We start from the raw sequence: 17,984 nt of genomic DNA, 5'->3' as shown, positions 1-17,984 counted from the left end.
GGGTTGTTTTGGGGCGGAAACACGCGGTGCCGTGTCCATCTCCCCCCTCGGGATGAAGGCGCTTCCCACAGGAACACCGCCAGCCCTGCCCGCGGGCGGGACGTGTCCTGGGCACCGTGTCCTGGCACCGCGTCCTGGCACCGCGTCCTGGCACCGCCACGCAGCAGGAAGGAGCAGCCGGGAGAAGGGCATCTCAGTGCTGGAAAAGGGGATGTCGGTGCCGGAGGTGGAATTTCGGTGCTGGACACAGAGGAGGCAGCGATGCGGCGCCGAGCGGCCGCATCGGAAATCCGCTGGATTTGGAAGGTATTTGGCTATTCAATGCTATCTTTAGGAATAATTAAGGAAAGGCGCAGTGACTACGGTTATTGCTGACGTCCTTCTCCCTCCTGCCTCCTCCTGGAGCTCATCCCGGCCCCCAGCCTGAGGGGGATGAGTGAGATCCCCCAAAAGTCAGCAGGATCCCAGGGGAATCCCACCCCAGCCGGAACCAGCTGTGAGGAGCTCAGTAAGGTTCCAGCGGATCGCTTGGACACACAGGTAGTTTCTATTTCCCCGCTTCTGTGGGATTTCAGCCTCATTTCCACACAAGGCTTTTTGTGCACATCGAGATTGGCTCGTTCCCCCTCAGACCTACTGAAGGCAGCACTCCGATGGGATCCATCAGGAACCACCCAGGTTTTCAGGTCCTGGCCCCTCCAGGAAGAGCATTTAGTGTTCATCCAATCCCTTGATATCGAGTGATCCTCAGCTTCATCCAGGAGGGAACATCTCCATTCCTGGGGAGCAGCAGCCTCCCCATCCTCTTCCTGGGAGCCGGAGTAGGATGATCCCTTCCCTGAAGCCTCGCTGCCTCCAGGGAGATGGAGGAATCATCTAGGCTTTCTCCAGGGCTGGTCTGGTTCCCAGTTCTGCCACTCTGGGAGAGCTCGTACCGTCCCTGCGCCACTGGGGCCGGACCCTTGGGATATCCCACTGCCCGACGTCACAGCCAGAGCCTCTCCTCCTCATCTCCCAAATTCTTCACCACCTGGCCCTTTGCGGCCAGACAGCAGGCATTTCCATGGGGTCACTCTGCATTCCCTTCTCCCCAAATACAAAAGAACCCAAAAAGGATGTATTTTAAGCTTTTCCTCAAAGCCAGCAGGGAATCAAGGGGCCATTAACAGGGGCGAAGATGTGAACTGAGTCCCACTCCGAGGTATCTGGGGGTATCCAGGAATTCGCTTCCACGGCAGTGGAAATGGAGAGGGAGAAGTATGATCTTGTCATCTTCAAGCCATCACATTCATGGAAATCCATTGGAATTCCCTTCAGAACACTCAGCTACCTCTCTGGATTCAAACAAACAGCTCAAATCCTTCCCATGCACTCCGCCGATCCAAGATACAGAAAGCAAACAGAAAACAAACAGAAAACCAGATAAAAGAACCTAAAATCCTTGAAAACAGAACTCGTTCTGGAAGTGATGAGGACAACATGCGCGGTGGCTGGGGAGGCTTCCCACCTTTTCTTTTTTTTTTTTCTTTCCTTAAATGCCAGGTTTTGAGTCCAACAGAAGTTATTGCTGGCGCTCGCTCCGACCCGGGCGGGACACGCACAGCTCCCTGCGCCCAGCCGAGTCCGGCACGGCCCCTCGTGTCCCCTGGCTGCGGGGACAGCCCTGCTGGGATCGCCGCTCACAGTGGGTGGAGAGGGGAGGTCACAGTGCGTGGGGCTGAAGGTCACAGTGGGCAGAGCAAAAGGGTCACAGTGCAAATCACCCCGGGAGGTCCCCTGGCCCGGGTCCGTGTGTCCGTGCCGGCAGAACGGCGCCTCCGCCTCTATCTGCGCTGCTTGAAGCCCTGCGAGCCATCGGGGCCCAGCGGCTGCCGGATCACATTGTTGGGCTGCCTGGTGTCCTCGGGCTGAGAGATCCTGGGCCTGCAGGGACAGAGGGGACAGCTGAGCCTCAGGGACACCTGAGCAGGGCTGGGGCTGCAGGGACAGAGGGGACAGCCAAGCCTTGGGGACACCTGAGCAGGGCTAGGGCTGCAGGGACAGAGGGGACAGCTGAGCCTCAGGGACACGAGAAGCAGGGCTGGGGCTGCAGGGACAGAGGGGACAGCCAAGCCTTGGGGACACCTGAGCAGGGCTGGGGCTGCAGGGACAGAGGGGACAGCTGAGCCTGTGGGGACATGGGGAGCAGGGCTGGGGCTGCAGGGACACAGGCAGCAGAGCTGAGGCTGCAGGGACACGGGAGCAGGGTGAGGGAATAAGGTGTGGAATTCTAAGTGTCTTCAGGAAACCCCTGCAACACAGAAATGCTGTCACATGCTCTGGGGTCCCCAGCACAGGAAGGACATGGAAAAAGTCCAAAGGAGCCTGCCAAGGTGATCAAAGGGATGGAGCAGCTGTGCTGTGAGGAAAGGCTGAGGGAATTGGGATTGTTCAGCCTAGAAGAGAGAACCTCTGGGGCAACCTAACTGTGGCCTTCCAGTGCCTAAAGGGGCAACAGGAAAGATGGACAGACTCTGGACAAAAGCCTGGAGAGACAACGTCAAGGGGGAATGGCTTCCCACTACCAGAGGGCAGGGATGGATTGGATGTTGGGAAGGAATTCCTCCCTGTGAGGGTGGGGAGGCACCCACACAGGCTGCCCAGAGAAGCTGTGGCTGCCTCATCCCTGGAAGTGTTCCAAAGGCACATAGACATGGCACCTGGGGACACATTTAGAGGGGAACACAGTGGTGCCAGTCTGGACTCTGTGACCCTGAAGGGCTTTCCCAATCTCAACGATTCCATGGTTTATGGCTGTGGGAGCCCAGGGCATACCCCTGGCCACCTTGGGGGTCTCAAAACCCCCTGGCAAGGGTCTCAAAGACCTCTGAGTGAGACCCTGGTGTTATAGGTGCTGAATTCTAACCCCTGGGGGAAGTTGTCAGCACAAGGAAAATGGAAACAAGCTACCAAAATTAGTGAAGTATAAATTAGATTAGAACTTAGATAAATAGACTTTTGGGAATGTTTATGATAAGGGACACGTGGCCAAGATGGAGAATTTGGGGGGTGGACACCTTTTCCTCCTTCTTCTCCATGTGATCCATGCTGGGTGACACGTTGGCAATCTTGGATTGGGGTCAGGGCTGGACCATTTAATAAAATTGTATTGTATTGGGAAAATTTTGTAAACATGTAATACATAGTAGAAACTATATAAAATAAGCCCTGCCTTCACCAGGCAGATTCCACCATGGATGCCAGGCTGAGCAGACCCTGCTGGCCAGGCAAAAAGTCCCTGAGATATGAAACAATAAACAATCCTTGGAACAAGAGAAAACCGTCTCCAGCAATCTCTCTTCGGCTGCTTCAGAGAAAACCAGGGTTTGAACCACCTTCGTGTCCCTCTGGGGTGACCTCGGGGCAAAAGAGAAACCCCAGACTGGGACAATGGCCTTAGCAGGCACTTCCCCTCGCTCCCACCTAGCTGAGGCTGTGCCAGCAGAGCACTCCTCTCTCTGCTGGCCCGGCTGCACCACCCGAGCAGCCCACCCCCACTAGAGGCAGGCAGCAATTCCCCAGGGGCTCTCTCACCTGTCCAGGATGGGCTTCTCCTGCTCCTCCTCCGGGCTGGCGCTGCCCAGGATGCGTTTCCTGGCCTCGGCGTACTCGGCCTCGCGCTGCGCCAGCGACTTGACGGGGAAGGCGGGGCGGCTGGCGCAGAGCGGGCTGCTCAGCACGCCGTTGCTCGCCGGCCGCTTCAGGATGCGGATCTGCGGCGGCGGCCCCGCGGGAAGGCTCTCGTCCTGGATCACGAGCGGCACTTTGGGAGGGGATCTGGACTTTCTGCTGCTGCGAAGAAAAACACGGGGTTGGTGCTTGTTTTTCACAGGGGTTTTCTGACCGGTAGAATTCTTGTGGTTAAGAACAGCCTGGGATAATTAAAGATCTTGTTGTAGTTGTAACTCTAGAGAAGTGGATTAGCTCGGAAAGGGATATGGAAAATCAGACCCTGCTGTGTTTGACACCATTAAACTGTACTGAAGGAAAGGGAACAGACACCCGGTAAAGTTTAAGCATTTCTTCTCAAAGATATTGGTATAAGCACCTTGATTTCATTCCCTGCAAGGATTTCTGGGGCTCTTCTCACCAGTATACCCAGCCTGTCACTCCATCCCTGCCATTTCACCCCTCAGAGCCAGCCTTGGACCCAGGTCACCATCTGAATGTTTTGTAGTCCCTTTTCTGTGTGGAACTCCCAGATGATAAATCCCATGACTCTCTAATAAGCAAAGGACTCTCAACAACAAAGGACTTGTCAGCAGGGATTAAAAATATTTCTGGTAGGAGAAAATAACACACCCCTGTCCAGACCCAAAAGAAGCAGGAAAAGAAATTCTTCCTGATGCAAGACACAACGAGTCACTCCAGAGCCAGGAGCTGGAGTTACCTGAGTCACCCATTTCTTGCCTCTTTCTTACACAGCTTTCCCCAAGCTGGAGCTATATCCAGTCAGGAGGAGCTGGCTCTGAAATTAAACCACTCTCAGAAGCTTTCTGCTGCCCTGCTGTGGCTCCAAAGGGCCACCTAGTGGCACAGAGACAGGGATTCCCTAATTCTTAACTCCAACCCAGCACTCCCTGCTGAGTTTGAAGCTGTTTTCCCACTGCTCCCACTCCCCAGGCCTTCAGCTGCCCAACAGCACCTCAGGAAAATCAGGATGTTACCTTTCCTTCTGTGTGATCTTCAGCTTCTTTTCCAATCGTCTGTCTATCTCCTTGAAAAGAAGGAGAGAAAAGTAAACACACAAAGTTTTTAATAAAATGAAGACCAATCTCAGTTTGGAGGTCAGAGTTTGAGCCTGTCTGGGCACGCATTTAATTCCACTCTTCCAAATACTGATCTATAAAGGGGGGAGGGAATGTGTGACTCCATCTGAGGATGACTTGGGAAACAAGAGGCAGGGAAGAGCAAAGCTTATCCATGGTGGCCATGGATGAGCCATAAGAAAAGCAAAACCAGCAGGAGCACACCAACAGCAGGCTGTGGATCCGACACTGATCGCTCATTTCAACTTCAGGTGCTAAAAAAAATGCCTATGACGGTAAAACCCCATGGGATTCCACAGCAGGGTGTCCTGGGATCCTGGCAGGGACCAGGCCAAGCCTGCCAGGCAGAGGAGCAGCAGCAGGGCAGGGGCAATCCTTGGGCGTGGCTGCAGGGGGAGCTGAGCCCCCGGCCCATGGCCAGGGGCGTGGGCAGGGCTGGCTGGCAGGGCCACATTCCTGCCCTGCCCCTCATGCTCCCTGTGCTGCTCTCTGCCTTTCCACATGCTGCAGTCACCCCTGGGCAGAGAGACACGGTAATCACTGACAGAGCCGGGCTTGGAGGGTCAGCCTCTGCCCGAGGCTGGCATCCACCTCAGCAAAGCTACCCAGGTGCTGCAACCCCAGCAATCTCACAGAGAAACTCTGCTGAGGAGGAGAACCAGGTTTCAACCTTCCTGCAGGCGACCTGCTCCAACCCCACTGGTATTTTTAGATCCTCACGACAGCTCCGTTAAAAGAGGCTCTGAAACAGCTTCTTGTGTTTGGTGTAATCACCAAGGAAGAGGGGAAAGCACTACCTGAGAGTGTCCTAGTTTAGCCAGCTGATAACTGGCACCACAGAAGGAAATTCCAAACTTCTGGCAGGAGGCAGCTGCTCTACTTTGAGGCCTGGCTGCTCCCCTCCATTGCCAGAAGGAAGCAGAGTGGGAACAGCTCTGGTAAGGAACGGGTTTGGACAGAAATTCCCTGCCTGTGTCAGCAAGGAGCACAAGTCACAACAAGATGCCAAACCACAGTGTTGGCTGTTGGTCATGCAGGCCATGGCAGCCTCCACCTAGAAGGGAATGAATCATTTCAGGTAGATAAAAGGTGAGTGGGAGGTTGAGTTTCCTACCCAACCCTGTCCTGGGAGGTAACAAAACCAGGCAGAGCTTCACAAAGCAAGTCTCAGCCAGAGCCTCCTGGGGAGGGCAAACACCTGCAGTTTCCTTCCTCTTCAAGGGGACTGGGAGGGAGGAAAATCCCATTCCAGCACTGCTCAGGAGAGAGGAAAATGTGTATGAGCTGCCTCCTGCCCTCTGAGAAAGGGAGCAGGGAGGGGGATATTCTGGTGAGGATGGAGATGCTGTGGAGCAGTTGGGGACAAACAATGGAAGCTGAACTGAGGGGAAGGGGTTGGCTCCTCACTGAGCCAGCCCAGGTGACATTGTGGTCTTGAAATCAAGTTTTCAGCCTCCAAGAGCTCACCATAGCTCCCAGGAATATCCCCTATTAAATATCCCAATGCATGGGGGAGATAGAAAATGGGAAAATGGGCTGGAAGGGTGGGAAACACACACAGGAGCTCTCAAATAATTTCACCCCAAGTTGAAACAGGGCTGCTGAGCACTCAGGTAGGACCATAGGCACGGGGATGGCACAAGGCACATGGCAGCCCTGGGGAAGGCTCTGTTCTGCTCCCTCCTTCCTGGCACAGGAGAGGTGGCCTTGGCAAAAGTCACATTCCTGCACTGCTGCTGGCTCTGGGGTGAGCTCTGAGCTGTTCCTGCACTGCTGCTGGCTCTGAGCTGAGCCCTGAGCTGTTCCTGCACTGCTGCTGGCTCTGGTGAGCCCTGAGCTGTTCCTGCACTGCTGCTGGCTCTGGGGTCAGCCCTGAGCTGTTCCTGCACTGCTGCTGGCTCTGAGCTGTTCCTGCACTGCTGCTGGCTCTGAGCTGAGCCCTGAGCTGTTCCTGCACTGCTGCTGGCTCTGGGGTGAGCTCTGAGCTGTTCCTGCACTGCTGCTGGCTCTGGGGTCAGCTCTGAGCTGTTCCTGCACTACTGCTGGCTCTGGGGTGAGCTCTGAGCTGTTCCTGCACTGCTGCTGGCTCTGGTGAGCCCTGAGCTGTTCCTGCACTGCTGCTGGCTCTGGGGTGAGCTCTGAGCTGTTCCTGCACTGCTGCTGGCCCTGAGGTGATCTCTGAGCTGTTCCTGCACTGCTGCTGGCTCTGGGGTGAGCTCTGGGCTGTTCCTGCACTGCTGCTGGCTCTGGGGTGAGCTCTGGGCTGTTCCTGCACTGCTGCTGGCTCTGAGGTGATCTCTGAGCTGTTCCTGCACTGCTGCTGGCTCTGGGGTGAGCTCTGGGCTGTTCCTGCACTGCTGCTGGCTCTGGGGTGAGCTCTGGGCTGTTCCTGCACTGCTGCTGGCTCTGGGGTGAGCTCTGGGCTGTTCCTGCACTGCTGCTGGCTCTGGGGTGAGCTCTGAGCTGTTCCTGCACTGCTGCTGGCTCTGGGGTCAACTCTGAGCTGTTCCTGCACTGCTGCTGGCTCTGGGGTGAGCTCTGGGCTGTTCCTGCACTGCTGCTGGCTCTGGGGTCAGCTCTGAGCTGTTCCTGCACTGCTGCTGGCTCTGGGGTCAACTCTGAGCTGTTCCTGCACTGCTGCTGGCTCTGAGGTGATCTCTGAGCTGTTCCTGCACTGCTGCTGGCTCTGGGGTGAGCTCTGGGCTGTTCCTGCACTGCTGCTGGCTCTGGGGTGAGCTCTGGGCTGTTCCTGTACTGTTGCTGGCTCTGGGGTGAGCTCTGGGCTGTTCCTGCACTGTTGCTGGCTCTGGGGTGAGCCCTGGGGCTGCAGCCAGAGTCCAAACGTGGGAATGACTGGGAGATGGTGCAATTGCAGAGTGTCACATCCACCTCAGCACCTGAGGACAGGTGATTCATGTCACTGTCACTGAGCCCCAGCACTGCTGGACAGCCCTGCATGCTCTGGACACTCCAACCACAACCTGCAGCCTCCCCTGCCAGAGGAAAAATGAAGCTCTTTACTCTGCTCAACAGAAAAACTTATTCCAAGGAATCTTCCTAAACCATCACGATTCCTTTACAGCCTGTTGCACTCTTTCCCACTCCAGAGCAGGTCACTTCCAGCAAAATTTTTGGTGTCTTTGTCTCCAAAGCCTCCAAACCACCAGTGGTCAGGGAACAAACGTGGTCCTGGATCATAAAGCAGCTGCTCCATGCTTGGGGAGTCCTCACCAAGGATCACACGGGATCATGGAGGCTGGAAAAGACTTTGGATCATTGAGTCCACCCTGTGCCCAGTCCCTACCTTGTCCCCAGTCCAGAGCACTGAGTGCCACATCCAGGCCTTCCTTGCACACCTGCAGGGATGGGCACTCCAAACTTCTCTGGGCAGCTCCTGCCAAGGCCTGATCACCCTTTCCATGGGGAAATTCCTGCTGGTGTCCACCCTGAGCCTCCCCTGGCCCAGCCTGAGGCCGTTGCCTCTACTCCTGTCCCTGTTCCCTGGAACAGGGCCCAACCTCCTGTGGCTGTCTCCTCCTATCAGGGAGTTGTGCAGAGCCACAAGGTCCCTCCTGATCCCCCTTTTCTCCAGGCTGAGCCCCTTTCCAGCTCCCTCAGCCTCTCCTGGTGCTCAAGCCCCTTCTCAGTTCCATTCCATCTCTGGACACACTCCAGCCCCTGAGGTCCTTCTTGCAATGAGGGTCCCAGGACTGGAGGTGCCTCAGCACAGGGGACAGGCCCTGTGCCCACATCAGGCTGGCACAAGGAGTAAAGCCAGAAGCAGCCAAAATATTCCTAAATTCTAGCCTGAGCAGCTGATGGAAGCACTGTGCTCTCTGTGGAACATGAGGCTTCCTCTCCATGTAGGGATCTTGGCAGAATAACATAAACCAACCATTCACACCAAACACACACGAATCCCTCCCACCCATCCCTACAACTGTCAGTCCTGCAGGATCCATGGAATTCCTGGTGCTGCTGAGGAGATTCCAGCTGCCTCCAGACATCCACAGAACTTTTGGGCAGAAAAAGTCTCTGTTTAAATAGATGGCCAAAAGCAGCTCCCCACCTCACACACTTCTTGGTGTGTCAGAAATTTGTGTTTTCTTTTCAACACAGGGACTGACTCCGCATTTTCCAGGAAGCTCAGTGCCCATTACTAGGATGTTTGGAATTGTAGGAATGGAACACCACGTGCAGAGACAGCCCCAGCCCTGAGCAGCCTCACAGCTCGTGACAGGGATCACTGCACCAATTTAAAAGCAGAATCACCTTGGCACTGCTCATTTTTAATTAAAATCAAATCCCTGCTGCTGCTCCGCATGGATCTATCCGTCTGCTGATGTCATTCCCTCTCCTCTGCTGTGTCACATTGTCACCGTGTGGGTAAGGAGATAAAATTAGGAGCTGACTCGGAGGGTAAGTGCCAGAGGCACTACAAACACCACAGGCATGAGCTGTCTGCAGAGGCAGCTGGATTTGGCATCCAAGGACCAGGACAGGTCACTGTAGATAGCCCAGGTCTCCATCACCTGGGGGGCTCTCCCACCTCCCCCTTCCCAGACAAACTTATCTGTATCACCACAAACTAAGTCTGATTCACATCCCCGTGCAAAGCCCCCTTCCCAAAGATTAGTAAGGAATCTCACCCACCTATTTTTAGGGCTATTATTTGTGGATGCCAAACAGGACCCAAACAAACAGCCTGAAGGAGACTCTGTTCTCTGACATTTAGGCTGCATTTGTGGACGAGGACGTCATGGAAATTGAGCTCCAGCCCCATCACAGCCATCCTTCCTACCCCTAGCCCTGAGGAAAACAGCAGTGAGGATGCATAACCCCCCTGGGAATGCAGACACAAGCCCCAGGGCATGAAGCTGCTGCTCAGATCCCACATTCCCATGGCCTGGCATCCTAAAGAGCCGCCCCAGCCATAAAGCTGATACCCTGGGGGTGTTCCTGGAGAGCTGGAGACCCTCAGCACCCCAGGAATGTGTCCTTCAGGAAGGGACAGCCCTGCAGAGCCTCCATGGGATGGAGGCACATCACCAAGCAAAACCAGAATATGGCAAAGCACAAGGGGCCCGAGTCAGCCATGTAGTTGTCCAAAGAACCTTTTGGGAATAACTGCAAGGCACTGGATGTGTACAAAGCATTATTCTCCCATCCCTGCCAGCAGGGACTCTCAAACACAATAAACACCAGCAGCTCTGAGCTCAGCTGAGCTGGGGAAGGAATAACAAGATAACCCTTGGCTGGATTTTATCCCAAGTTCAGTGAGTGACCACGACTGAAGGTGTGAGGAGGGCAGAGAGTTTGTATAAATCACTGACACTGGGTGGGTATTTCCCCCTCTTGCTGCAAAATTCCTCTGCAGAAATCATGGGGAGATCCCTGCCGGAGCACAGGGCTCTCCTGAACCTCTGGTCACATTCCAAAGCTCTGGAAAACCATTAACCACATTCTCTGCTGTATTTACTCCCAGCACAACCTTCTACCCCTTCTCACTCCAGTAACACAGAATGCCAAACCCCCAGAACAAGTGAATTAGGCTGGAGCTGGATCCTCCCAAAACCACAGCCTTGTCTGCTCATTACAGCCCCACTGCATGCTCTGGTGAACTCCAATGCCTGGTTAATGCACTTTTCTTTAGGAAATAAAAACAAGTTTTAAGATCTGAGATCATCAAAGCTGTTGATGGGGACCTGAACCTGGAACTGCTTCCCCAAAACACCATCAGGAAAGTGCAGATGTGGGCAGTCCCTGATCTCCTCATTATCCACCCATTTCTCTCCTCCAAAGAGAAATTAATCTATTAATTACTGCAACATTCCAGTTCCTGAGGCTACTGGGAATCAGCCTGCTGCATTAATTAGTTCTCCCAGTCGCTCAGCCATGCTCAGGCCTGGCCCAGGACAGCCCCAGGTGTTTTTGTCTGCCTGGGTAGATCCTGTTCCTGGGCACCAGGGCACTGGGAAACGGGACACACAGTGGTTTTGGGAACAAGCCTGGCAGTGCCAGGCATTCCCAGCACAGATCTTTATGGGTGAGGGAAGAACTCAGGAGGGCAGCAGCTCCTTCTTCCCTTGCTGCAACATCCCCAAACCAACCCTCACTTCCCACTGTCCATTCCCAACCTCCAAATTTCCCATTTCTTAACCAAAAACCTCCCTCTGTCCAAGCAACACCAAGCAGCAGAAACAGAAACTTCCATCCCAGTTTCAAGACTTTTTTGGACACCTAAAGCAAACATTGGGTGAAAGCTTGCCCAAGATCTTTTTGGTGTGGGAAGTCCAAATCCAGGTCAGGCTCATTGCAGCAGATGGCAGCAGAAGAGGGGGGATTGTGCCCCTCTGCCCTGCTCAGGTGAGAATCCCCCTGCAGAGCTGCCCCAGCCCTGTCCCAGCACAGGCAGGAGCTGGAGCTGCTGCAGCCAGGCCAGAGGAGGCTGCAGGGTGATCAGAGGCTGGAGCAGCTCTGCTGGGAGAGCTGGGAATGTTCACCTGGAGAAGAAAAGCTCCAGGGAGAGCTCAGAGCCCCTTCCAGGGCCTAAAGGGGCTCCAGGAGAGCTGGGGAGGGACAGAGGACAAGGGAGGGAGGGACTGGACACAGGGGATGGCTCCCACTGCCAGAGGACAGGGGGAGATGGGATATTGGGAAGGAATTGTTCCCTGGCACAGGGTGCCCAGAGCAGCTGTGGCTGCCCCTGGATCCCTGGAGGTGTTCAAGGCCAGGCTGGACAGGCTTGGAGCAGCCTGGGACACTGGAAGGTGTTCCTGCCCATGGCAGGACATGGAATGGAACAAGCTTTAAGGTCCCTCCAACCCAAACCATTCTGGGATTCCATGACCCTCATGGCCTGACACCAAAACCCAGTTTTCTTCTCAGACACAGGTCCTGCACACCTCAGCTTCCTTACTGTGGCCTGTGACCACAGCAGTCATTATCAGAGGGAGGTCACAGTGTCACACTCCAAAATATTTCCCTTCTGACTGCTGGACTTCAATCCCATTCAGCAGCTCCAAGTGACAGGAGCTGAAACCTTCAGATCCAGTGACCTGGAGCCTTTGCTGGCAGGTTGCACCCATCCCACCCCATCCTCACAGGTTCACTGAGGTGACAAACAGGAGACATTGTGCCACCTCAGGTGACTTGTGTTCTCTGAGTGCTGTGGCACAAATGAGGACAGCCCCCAGGCCAGGACAAGGTCCATTCCCAGCCTCTGGCTGCTCCCACCCCCGGAGCAGCCAATAACCAGGACAAGGGGCAGGTTTCCCTCCTGGGGGACTGGTGGGGCACAGCAAGGAGCACTGGAGCCACTGGGGAGGCTGGAGGCAGCAGCTGGGAACTCAGCCTGCAAACTCCAGGGGAAAAGAGACACACGAAGAGATTAATTCTGTATTTTTTTTAACCTGTTTTGGATTGCCAGAGTAATGTTTGACCTGAAGAGAATCAGGGAACATCCTGAGCTAGAAGGGACCCACAGGGATCAGAGTCCAACCCCTGCCCTGCACAGACACCCCAACAATCCCACCCTGTCCAGAGGCTCCTGGAGCTCTGGCAGCCTCAGGGCTGTGCCCATTCCCTGGGGAGCCTGGGCAGTGCCAGCCCCCTCTGGGGGAAGAGCCTTTCCTGATATCCAACCTAAACCTGACACAGCTCCAGCCTTCCCTCAGTCCTGTCCCTTAGCAGAGATCAGAGCTGGTCTCCCCTTGGGATGAAGCTGAAAGAGATTCTGAAAGAGGCCTGAAATCAATTATTAAGACTGACACATTAAAATCTTAGTTGGTAAAGGAATAAACAATGAATACATCTGTCAAGCTGAGGATCACCCATGACCATGGATACACTCCAGTTTTGGAGCCCAGCTTCCCACCTAATATTTAATTATTGGTTTAACCAGGTAAACAGACCTGAGTGTCACCAACTGACCTCTCATTTGTGTTTTCCAGCTGGGCCACACAACACAACAGAGAACAAACCAGGAATTAAGCCTCATTAGTGTTTTCTGAGCCAGACTGGCCTTTGAAGCCCTTTCCACCCTTACCTCTAACTCAGACAACTCACATGTTACTCACGCCCTGGTTTTCCATCTGCAACTCCTGGACAAGCAAAACCTCCTCATTTCACAGGCATTCCAGGGCTCTAATTAGACACCAGGGAGGTGTCAGGGATCCAGAGGCCCCACAGAGCTCTGCTGCACCCTGTGGCCCTGGGACAGGGGACACTGCCAGAGCAGAGAGCACCTGCCTGCCATGGTCACTCGAGGGTGGTACATTCCCATAGAGCTGCTCCATATCTGGGGCAATTCTGATGGCACAAGACCAAGAGATAAATGGAAGCCAGTTAAGCACCTATACAACCACCAGAGGATTTGTTCTACAGCTCCTTCAGTGACAGAAGAGCTGTGTTGGGTTTTTGGGGCTTTTCTTCAACCAATGAGATTTTCCCGGTGCATGATTTGAGAGAGCTGCAAAAGAGAAATTAAGTGAATTTTAATTAGGAGGCCATGGGATCTCTGCTCAGCCCAGAGCTGCCTCTTGCTGACAAACCTTCCTTAAGGTCTGAGAAGTTCTCAGCCTCACCAAAAACTACAAATAAAAACTCCCAGAACTAAAAATCTGATGCATTTGCTTTCTCAAGGAACACCCTGTGGGTAAAATATTAAAAAATTGCATGATGGGAGGCAGGTAATGTATTCCATAAAACCCACCTTGGATCTCCTGCTACGTCTCTACTGTTCCCTTATGTGCTGAAGGGTCTAAATAACTCAGATTCTCATCAGTGTGAAGTATCATCACCACAGAATCACAAATGGTTTGGGCTGGAAAGGACCTCAAAGCCACCCTTGCCATGGGCAGGGACACCTCCCACTATCCCATCCAGCCTGGCCTTGGACACTGCCAGGGATCCAGGGGCAGCCACAGCTCAGGGCACCCTGTGCCAGGGCCTCACCACCCTCACAGGGAAGAATTCCTTCCCAGTATCCCAGGTAACCCTGCCCATTCACTCTTGTCCTGGCACTGTCAGAACAGGATGTGTTTGGAGCTGCTTCTTGGTGCCTCTGCTCTGTTGCAATCTCCTCCTGAACACCAATCACAACTGCCAAGCCTTGTGCCTCTATGCTGGGATCCATCTCATGCTGCCTTGGATGGAAGAAAATCACAGAACCAAGGAATGTCCTCAGCTGGAAGGGACCCACAGGGATCAGAGTCCTGCCCCTGGCCCTGCACAGACACCCCAACAATCCCACCCTGTCCAGAGGCTCCTGGAGCTCTGGCAGCCTCAGGGCTGTGCCCATTCCCTGGGGAGCCTGGGCAGTGCCAGCCCCCTCTGAGGGAAGAATTTTTCCTGATCTCCAGCCTAAGCCCCCCCTGGCCCAGCCCCAGCTTTCCCTCAATCCTGTCCCTACTCACAGAACTTCCCCTCAGAAGAGCTGCAGTCACTGCCAGTGCCACAGCAGAGCCTCCTCCTGCCCTTGTTGCTCTTTCCCCACCCACTGTCTCCTGTGGCTGTGACTTTGTGACACCTGAATGTCCCCAGCTGCATCAGCACCCACCACAACCACAAGAGCCATGGGACAAGGGCAGGCTGGGCTCTCCTGTGCTCCATCCTGCTCAGCATTGTGATTCCTGCAGGCACCACCAGCAGCTCCAGGGCTCCCTCACGCCAGACACAGAGAGAAAATCCCTTCCCAACCCCCAGGCATGGCCCAGGGTGGCTCCTGCCCCTTCTCCCACCCCACACAAGCAGCTTGCTTCCAACAGCCCTCCAACTGCTCCCACAGGCATCCAGAGCCCAACAACTGCAGCAGCAGCTGCTCCTCCTACCAGGCTACAGGGAGCAGCTGAAGGAACTGGGCTCAGCCTGGAGAAAAGGAGGCTCAGGGGAGACCTTGTGGCTCTGCACAACTCCCTGACAGGAGGGGACAGCTGGGAGGGTCAGGCTCTGAAGGAATTTCCTCATGGAAAGGGTGGTCAGGCCTTGGCAGGGGCTGCCCAGGGGGGTTTGGAGTGCCTGCCCCTAGGGGTGAGCAAGGAAGGCCTGGATGTGGCACTCACTGGGCTGGGGAAAAGGTGAGCATCAGGCACAACTTGGACTCGAGGGTTCTGGAGGGCTTTTCCAACCTCAAGGGTTGTGTGGTTCCCAAGGAATCTCCCTGCTAACCAGCACAAGCACCAGTGAGGTTACGAGCACAATTCCCAGCTGTTTGGACTGGAAAAGGGTGTGAGAAAGGACAAGCAACAGGGATTTCTCCTTCTAAGGAAAAGCACCTGAGAGGCAGCAGCAGGAAGGACAAACTGGGAAGATGCCCCATGGCAGGATTGGAGCAGCAGGACCATTTTAAACCATTACCCAAGGGCACAGTCATCGGCCCTGAGCCTGCAGCCTGTCCCTTCATGGCGCGGCTCCGGGAGCTCTGGAATGAACCGGGACTGGGCACGAGGCTCCTGCCGGGCTCAGCCCCCGGCCACGCTGCCAGCCTGGCACCGGCCCCTCTCGGGCGTTGAGTTACAGGCTCAGTTTTGCTGCCCTGGCTCTGGCCAGGTGTAACCCAATCCCTTGCCCACAGCGCTGTTCAGGCTCCTGGCCGAGGCCTGTCCGGAGGTCCTTCTGCCCTCTGATCATCAACAACTCCGAGGAACTGATTAAAAGCAGAGCTTGGGTGGTGGAGTTTCCTCTCCCCGCAGAGCACCGGCCCACACTCCTGCCAAAACAGTCGCTGTATTTGCAAGCACAGCGCACACAAATCCTCGGGGTCTCTCAGCGTGACAGACACGATGCCAATCGCAGCTCCTGAGCCGCTGTTAGAGCGGGGCCCGGCTCGGCGGGGCCAGGCTGGGGCTGCCCCCGTTCTGCCCGAGTAAAGCAGCACGTTTCACGGGGGAAAGGCCTTGGGTGTGCGCCCGCAGCCCCCGCGCTGTCCCTAGAGCCCGGCCAGGGTCACGGCCACGCTGGGCACGCACATTTCGGCTCTACTCGCCGCCCTCCCCCCTCCTGCTTCACGCCCCCCGGCAACCGGAGCTTGGTGCGGGGCTGGGCCGCGACCCCGTTGAGCCCCCGCTGCCGCCCCGCCGGGCCGAGGGGGGTTTGGGCACCAAGGAGAGAGCACGGGGGGGACGGATGACGGGCAGGGAGCTACTCCAAGGAGGAACATGAAGCGGGACTGAAGAACCGGTGAGCAGCGGGGCAGGGGTCGGCCCACACCCCCCCGCGCCGAGCGAGGCCGCGGTCCCTTTAAGAGGCCTAGCAGCGCCGCGGGGCCGCCGCGCCGCCGGCCGCGTCCCGCCGCCTCTTCAGGCATTGCCGCGCCGCCCGCCCGCGCCCCCCGGCACGCCGGGCCCGCCGCGCAGCCCCGTGCCACCGCCCTCACCCCGCTGTCGGCCGCCTCCTCCCAGCTCTCCGCGACCTCCTCATCTTCCATTTTAATTCCCGTCCGCCGCCGGGCCCGCGCCCCGCGCATGCGCGCGCCGCCCGCCGGCCCGCGCCCGGCAACGCACGCGCAGCGCGCGGAAAGGGCGGGAAGCGGCGGCGGGGGCGCGGCGCCACAGCGCCCCCTGGCGGCCGGGAGGACCGCGCTCAGGTCTCAGCCGTGAGGCGTTCTCAATTTTTGCTTTCCTTAAATTTTGAGGTGTTTTCCCTTAGTTTGGGTGTTTTTTCTCTTTAAGGTATTTTCCCTTAGTTTTGGTGTGTCTTCCCACAATTTTGAGTTTTCCCTTAATTTTAGGTGTTTTTCTTTGATGTTGAGGTTCTTTCTTTCTGTCTGTTTAGTATAGTTTTGCTTTCCCTTAATTTTTGAGTCTCTTCTCTTACTTAGGGTGTTTTCTCTTAATTTCCCCCTAATTTTGGGTTATTGGACAGATCTTTTCCCTAATTCAGGCTATTTCAGCCAGCAATCCAACCTCCGGCCCCTCCTACACACACCCAGGTGTCCGTGTGTCCTTCCACCCTCCAATTTATGCCTCTTCATTTAACCCAAAGCTGCTTTTATGGCACACAAGTGTCAGCTCCAGCCTTCAGAAACATGAAAAAAATTCCCCAGGACCCTGTAATTTCTTAAACCTTTCTCTTTTATATGCAAGATATTCACCACTCCAATGTTCTTTGAGCTCCGAGCTGTACAAAAGTTTTTGTGGTGGGATTTGCATTACCTTTTCCTCACACAAAAATTAACTGCCCCTTCAGCATCCAAAAAAACCCCCTCAATTTTCACACAGGCAATTACAGAACCTACCCTTAAATCCTTAAACTTCCCTCAAATTCCCACCCAAGAGACAGAGTTTGCCGGCAGATGGCGACTGAATTACTGAAAATATCACAATAAACCTCCAGCTAAAATAAATCCTGATACTTGCAGTCTGCCCCGACCCTGAGTCTCCTGCTCCTCTGCCAAGCCCAAAATTTAGGTAGAGAACCTCCGGACACCCCACAGGTGGATTTTGGGGGGCTGTTTATCCAAGGAGGAGCTGTCGGAGGGGATCTGGGGGTTGTGCAGCGCTCCGGGGATGTTAAATCCTTGGATTTCAACTCTTCTGGCAGCTCAGCGAGGTCGGATATAGTGATTCCCCTCCTTGGGAATGGTGCCCACAGAGGAAAAGTTCCAGCAGCCTGGGGCTGTTCCTGTCCATCCTCTGGGATTGTTCCAGAAGGCAACAGACACTGAGTTTTCCAGCAGCCAGTGCCTGGCATGGTTGGCTCGATCCCTTCCAGCATTCCAGCAGCGTTTCCTTGGACGTTTCCATCCATCCTGCTGTAAAAAATCCCCTTCCCAGCCATGCTTGACCCCGAGCATCCCACAAAACCCGGCGGGATCCGCTGGGAATGTGGCACTGGTGGCTGTGTCGCACCCCAAGGGTACTCACCTGGTGAGGGACAAGCCCCGGGTGTGTCCCCATGTTATCCCAGCCCTGCACAAAGCACCTGGGACACATCCCGTGGCTGCTCCCGGGTTATCCCAGCCCTGCAGGAGGCACCGGGGCCATCGCACGGCTCCTCCCCGGCAATCCCGGCTCTCCGTGAGGCTCCTGGAGCGTCCCCTCGGGCCGGGATGCGGGGGAGGCTCCTCCATGTGGGATGCACGGCTGTGGGAGACACGTAAGGTGGCAGCGATTACCTTTTCCCTGGAGAATAATGTCCCCAACACAACCTGCCAGCGGGATCTAGTGGCAAAACACA

The 17,984-nt window shown here is 55.5% G+C and overlaps 1 protein-coding gene across 4 annotated transcripts; it reads right to left on the bottom strand.

The window, feature by feature from the left end:
- Positions 1-6: 6 nt before the first annotated feature.
- On the bottom strand, positions 7-17,892 carry SZRD1 (SUZ RNA binding domain containing 1). 4 transcript variants are annotated; one of them, XM_079326252.1, is made up of 5 exons: positions 17,783-17,892; positions 17,672-17,729; positions 4,707-4,756; positions 3,574-3,831; positions 7-1,923 (listed from the first exon to the last, which is right to left on the bottom strand). In XM_079326252.1, exons 1-5 carry the CDS (start codon positions 17,875-17,877, stop codon positions 1,824-1,826), a joined length of 561 nt encoding a protein of 186 aa, XP_079182378.1. In that variant the 5' UTR covers positions 17,878-17,892; the 3' UTR covers positions 7-1,823. The 4 variants fall into 4 exon arrangements, with proteins under 4 accessions (XP_079182378.1, XP_079182379.1, XP_079182380.1 ...); XM_079326253.1 differs by having other exon boundaries at positions 3,574-3,828; XM_079326254.1 differs by lacking the exons at positions 17,672-17,729; positions 17,783-17,892 and adding an exon at positions 16,183-16,319.
- Between the last annotated feature and the right edge of the window lie 92 nt (positions 17,893-17,984).

Source organism: Erithacus rubecula, assembly GCF_903797595.1.
Source record: "Erithacus rubecula genome assembly, chromosome: 24".
Lineage (NCBI taxonomy): Eukaryota > Metazoa > Chordata > Aves > Passeriformes > Muscicapidae > Erithacus > Erithacus rubecula.
The sequence above is the reverse complement of the archived record's forward strand: the minus strand, read 5'-3'. Positions and strand labels throughout refer to the sequence as shown.

What these genes read in the sequence shown, in the direction of transcription:
- SZRD1 (XM_079326252.1), bottom strand. Translation starts at nt 17,877, where the DNA reads ATGGAGGAGCCTCCCCCGCATCCCGGCCCGAGGGGACGCTCCAGGAGC. An exon ending in GGAGCCGTGCGATGGCCCCG is followed by an intron (nt 17,730 to 17,782) that starts GTGCCTCCTGCA and finishes GATGTGTCCCAG; the next exon opens with GTGCTTTGTGCAGGGCTGGG. An exon ending in AAGATCACACAGAAGGAAAG is followed by an intron (nt 3,832 to 4,706) that starts GTAACATCCTGA and finishes TTTTCTTCGCAG; the next exon opens with CAGCAGAAAGTCCAGATCCC.